This window comes from Quercus robur, chromosome 12, assembly GCF_932294415.1.
Source record: "Quercus robur chromosome 12, dhQueRobu3.1, whole genome shotgun sequence".
Taxonomy (NCBI): domain Eukaryota; kingdom Viridiplantae; phylum Streptophyta; class Magnoliopsida; order Fagales; family Fagaceae; genus Quercus; species Quercus robur.
This window is the reverse complement of record NC_065545.1, coordinates 26802476-26808169: the sequence shown is the minus strand read 5'-3', so window position 1 is coordinate 26808169 and position 5694 is coordinate 26802476. Positions and strand designations below refer to the sequence as shown.

Below are 5694 nucleotides of genomic sequence, written 5' to 3'. Positions count from 1 at the left end.
TGATGAATAAAACACCTGCCTTTTCATCAAAAGATGATGTATCAAAAAACTAATGTAATGTTTAGCATAATGGAAATTAAAATGCCTATGAGCATACTAATTATATTATATGAGTTCATCATATTGAATATGATACAAAAGAATTAGGCTTAAATTAATAGTTCAAACTCCAAACAAAATTTTTTGCATTAAATTTGGATTTCTACCAGTATCACCTATCCCTCTCTAGCTACCTTTCTTTTATTTCGTTCTTAATTGAAAACTCAAGTGAAATCAAGAAAATCTAGGCTATAAGCTTTTCTTATTAAAAATAATAATAAAAGGACAAATATATATATATATATCCAAAAGCCCACACATTTGTTAGAATTCTTCACCAATAAAAATGTAATTCCTCACATAACATTTTTTTTTAAAAGCAACAAATTCAGTCTTTAACATAGTTATTTAAAGAAATCATTTTACTTAAATTTTGATTCTCTTGGTAACCTTAGATTATTTATTGGTTAGGAGTGCACATCCAATAGGTATTTCCATTGTAATAATGTCAAGTAAGGTTGTTAACTACGAAATAATGGATATATATATATAAATATATATATATATACACACACATTTGTTTTAACCTTTTGTACATATATATATATATATATATATAGATCCTACATCCACAACATTTTCACAACAATTTCACAACAAATCATAGGTGGTTAGTTATTATTGGTTCAAAATTGAACTTAACACTAAGATTACTTTTTTGCTCCAACAATAATAATCAATAAAAACCTGCTACTTAAGATTTGTTGTAAAAATATTGTGGACATATCATTTCTCATATATATATATATACACACACACAAAAAGGAAGCGTAAAGTTTAGACAAGGTTTACATAAGGTTGGTTTCTCAAAAAAAAAAAAGGTTTACATAAGGTTACTTCTTTTCAGGATTCATATCTTATATCTTATGTTAGCTGTGTTACTGTTAATATGGTGTTTAACAAAACCAGACATGAGTTGTGGAGAGCATAACTGAAGGTCATTATGGTAATTACGCATTTAGAGAATGCAACTTTAATAATTCCACCTCCAAATGTATACTATAAAAAATGCATCCATTTGTGTTTTATATTCTTAGCACTAGCATTCTTTCTCATGGCTTTCTTATCCCACCATCTCCAATTCACTCTCTTGTTTCTCTTTCTATTCAATGCCACTTTGGCCTACTCTTCTTGGCGTTTTGAGAAAAATGTGGACTACAACAATTGGATATCATGGAATATAAAAAATTACCAGCAGAAAACCACTTTGAAAGCAGAATCCATTGTTCAGGCACCAGGGGCTGCAGGCAGGAAAGCTCTAGATTTGAAGCTAAGGAAGGCTGAGATGAACAAAGTGACAATAAGTGTAAGTCAAAATGGGACTGGTGATTTCAAGACTATTAGAGAAGCTCTTAATAGTATCCCATTATATAACACCAGGAGACTAATATTGGTGATCAAACCAGGTGTTTATAGGTATGTTATTTAGTAATCACTAAAGCTTAATTCTTTCTTCATTTACAAAATATATTCTAGCCTTTTTTATTTTCCCATGTATCTTGCAAGCAAGATTTATAACATTATGGTATGACCATATTAAAAATGCTAACTTGGGATTGTAGGGAAAAGATTACCATCCCCAGAACTTTGCCCTTTGTCACATTTTTAGGGGATGGTAATGACCCACCAACTATTACTGGGAATGACACAGCATCGGTGGCTAGAAGAGATGGGAGCCCAATAGGGACATTTGAGAGTGCAACAGTTTCTGTGGATGCTAATTACTTTGTGGCCATTAACATGAAATTTGAGGTAGACCAATAAGTAATAAAACTAGTCTCATCACATGCGCTTCGCGCGTGTAATGAATTTTTTTTTTTTTTTTGGGTTTAGTGTCATAATTTTTCTTTCATATCAATTTAAAATTACACATTTGTCCATTAATATTATGTATTTACAAACTACTGATACAGTTAAAAGTGTCATGAGGTTAATTCCAAAAAAATAAATAAACTTACATAGGAACATATAATTTTGATGTCATTTATTATTCATTATTTTGGAGTTAACTTGATGACACTTCTGAATATATCAGTATCTTGAAATTGATGAAAAGCATTTTGTTAGGCACGTTCTCTAGGCAAGTCACCAAAAGTTCAAAACCATTATTCTTTCTTGAAAACACCACTATCTATTACTCACTTTTGAATTCTTTGCCACTAGGCAACTCAGAGCCATATGTATGTTTTCAACACCAAAATTCACAAATAAGGAATGTGCAATGTGGTTCGAATTTTGAAGCTACATTTCTTTAATCCCAGTGCTTTTTTAATTGCGATTTTAAATTATTTGCAAGAATGAATTATAGAAGTTTATAGCTCATATTAATTATAGGTATATTGTCAACTGCTACTGTATCTTATAATTGTTTAAGAGTACCTCACACGTATAACAAGGTAGACAAAGATTCTATTATGCGTGAAACATTCCAAAACTCCAAACAAAAATGCCACCCATGTTCAGAAATCAGAACATTCAAAATTGGAAGCATTAGGCAACAATTTAAATTTAAGATTCCATGTAAAAAGTGAAATGTGTAATAAATTGTGTAATAAACGGTTGAAAAATTATGAGTTTAATCATTTAACCATACTTATAAGAATATAAAGTAAAATATCTTCCCAACTATATACTCACCCTTGTCAAAGGCCAATCACCATTTTCTATCTTTTTTATTATGTTTTCATTCAAGGAAAACCAATCACTATGAAATAAAAATTAGTATATCATAAAAAAATTTTAATTTGTTCACTAAAATTTCTGTAAATGTAGAACACAGCTCCACATGAGATTGGATCCATTGGAGAGCAAGGTGTGGCTATTCGCATTTCTGGAACAAAGGCAGCATTCTACAACTGTAGTTTTTATGGGTCTCAAGACGGCGATTTTGGCCCATTAGCATTGATTTTTAAAATATTTAGGCTCGAAACACTGTTTGGGATATATATAGCAATATACCACTTTTTTAGGTACTCGAGCTTGGCAAGCTCGAGTACCATGTTTTTTTAATCCACTATCGGCCCATATTCAAGGAGCCCTATACTGGCGTTTTTAAGCCCTATAGTGACGTTTTCGGGCCCTATAGCGGCGTTTTCCTGCAAAATTTTTTTTAGGCCCCATAACAGGTTCAAGGGGACCTATAGTGGCGTTTTTTAAGCCCTATAGTGACGTTTTTGGTCCCTATAGCGACGTTTTTGGTCCCTATAGCGGCGTTTTCCTGCAAAATTTTTTTTTAGTCCCCGTAACAGGTTCAAGGGGCCCTATAGTGGCGTTTTTTGGCCCAAAAACGTTACTATAGGGCTTAAAAACGCCACTATAGGGTTCCTTGAATATGGGGCGATAGTGAATTAAAAAAACATGGTACTCGAGCTTGCCAAGTTCGAGTACCTAAAAAAGTGGTATATTGCTATATATTTCCCAAACAGTGTTTCGGGCCTAAATATTTTAAAAATAAATGCTAATGGGTCAAAATCGCTGTCTCAAGACACACTTTATGATCACAAGGGCCTTCACTACTTCAATAATTGCTTTATCCAGGGTTCAGTGGACTTCATTTTCGGCTATGGCAGATCCCTTTATGAGGTCAGTCAATCACTAACATACGGACCCCATATGGATTGGGCCTATGGCTGGTGTTGCTAGCCAGCCCAAGACTAGTGGGTTCGAATACATTACATATGTAGTTATCCCCTGTAATCAGATCAGTGCAGCATCTCCAATAGAACCAAAATTATAAGCAAAATAGAGAATGAAAGTCTTGAAAATCAAGTCCAACAATATCTGCAAAATAGGCAATTTTTTTTGGGCTCATCTACAGTCACTCTCTTTGTGTGGAGAGTACTGTAGATGAGCAAAACAATCTGTTGGCTTAAAAAAATTTTAAGATGAACTAAAACGTATATTGGCAAAATAATATTTAAATATGATAGAAAAAGAAAAGAGAGTTTGTTGAAAGGTGTATTTAAAAAAATAGGTAAGAAAAAGGCAAAGGAAACCTTTTATTCTCCAAATAGCACCAAAATATGACTAATTAAATTGTTGGAGATGCTCGAGTCAAAGGGTTTGAACTTTGAAGCTCAAACTCAAATGGGTGTCAACTATATAGTAAAGTCTTCGGTACTAAAGTGAAGGAAAAATTAGTACCTCTCATTTTGTAGTGTGGAAATGGAAAAAGTTTAGGTACAATTCCTTCAATGTTGCATATTATGTTCCTTAAATTAAATTCAATCATGTGATTATATTGGCCAATGAACCACATACATAGTTCAATTAATTGGAGAAAAATAATATATTTTATGTTGCATTAGTTAATACAGCCATATGATTAAAATTAGTTGAGAAATATAAAGTACGTCACATAAAGAACCGTACTGTAAATCTAATGAGTCTCTCGTGGACAAATAACAACAACAACAACAACAATAATAATAAAATCATACTCTAAAAGGCCATGCCAACAGCCAAGTTTAAAATCTTGCATTTAGAAGAGGTTGGGTCAAGAATATTAGGATTACTAAGCAATTTCCTATATGGGCAGAACTGCAATTTAAATTCCATGGCCAAGAAGGTGGCCTCCCTCACTGCCCAAAAGCGCACCAATTCCTCATTGGAAAGTGGGTTTTCCTTCAAAGATAGTGTGGTAACAGGGAGTGGCCAGGTTTACCTTGGTAGAGCATGGGGTGATTATTCCAGGGTTGTTTTCTCATACACATTCTTGGACAAGACTGTTCTTCCCCAAGGGTGGAGTGATTGGGGCGATCAAAAACGCGATTTGTAAGTTCAATTCAGTACTTTCAATATGCATTTTAGTGCTTCTTTGTCCCAATGATTAATGCATTAAGCTATGACTCAAAGTTCTTGGTGTCTAATTAAGTATATATAGCATTGCAAAAAAAAATAATAATAATAATAATGACTTAGCCAATTAATCAAGTCCTTGCTATAGTGTAACTAGGTGTGCTTTTCTTTGGGTTCTTGCAGTAGTGTATATTATGGAGAATACAAGTGCAGTGGACCAGGAGCCAACTTGACAGGAAGAGTGCCTTGGGCGCGCATGCTAACTGATGAAGAGGCTAAGCCTTTTATTGGGACTTACTATGTTGAAGGGGATTCATGGCTTATAATAAGACCTTATTAGTATTTGATTTCTTTTTTGCTTCAACCATCACCATGTATACATTAGTTGCTTGGCAAATATATATATATATATATATATATATATGCCTAGTCAACCAATAAGGTACTCGAAGTTGAAATTCTTGACAATTAGTGTATGTAGTGCACATTTGCCAAAAATAAATACGTAGGATATGAATTTTTACAATTATTCTTGATATAATTATTGTTTTTTAAATGTGAATTATTTGGGATAGAATCATGGAAAGCTTTGAGGAATTATCTCCAAATATAATTGTAGTTGTTGAAATCAAAGAGAAATAGGATAAAAAATTTAGATATGGAAGCAAGAGGAGATAAAAATCATAGAAATATTAATAATTTGGCCTAACGGCCTACGTCTATGGAGAAAACCATTAACTATTACAATTTTACCATATGCTAGCTCAAGTGTTTTGTACAACAAACCCTAGCTATGTT

At 32.9% G+C, this 5694-nt stretch overlaps 1 protein-coding gene across 1 annotated transcript; it reads left to right on the top strand.

The window, feature by feature from the left end:
- The first annotated feature begins 1153 nt into the window (after positions 1–1153).
- LOC126709584 (probable pectinesterase 53) lies at positions 1154–5236 on the top strand. The gene is made up of 6 exons (XM_050409877.1): positions 1154–1520; positions 1646–1851; positions 2872–2980; positions 3584–3681; positions 4637–4872; positions 5080–5236. Exons 1-6 carry the CDS (start codon positions 1154–1156, stop codon positions 5234–5236), a joined length of 1173 nt encoding a protein of 390 aa, XP_050265834.1.
- The last annotated feature ends 458 nt before the right edge of the window (positions 5237–5694 follow it).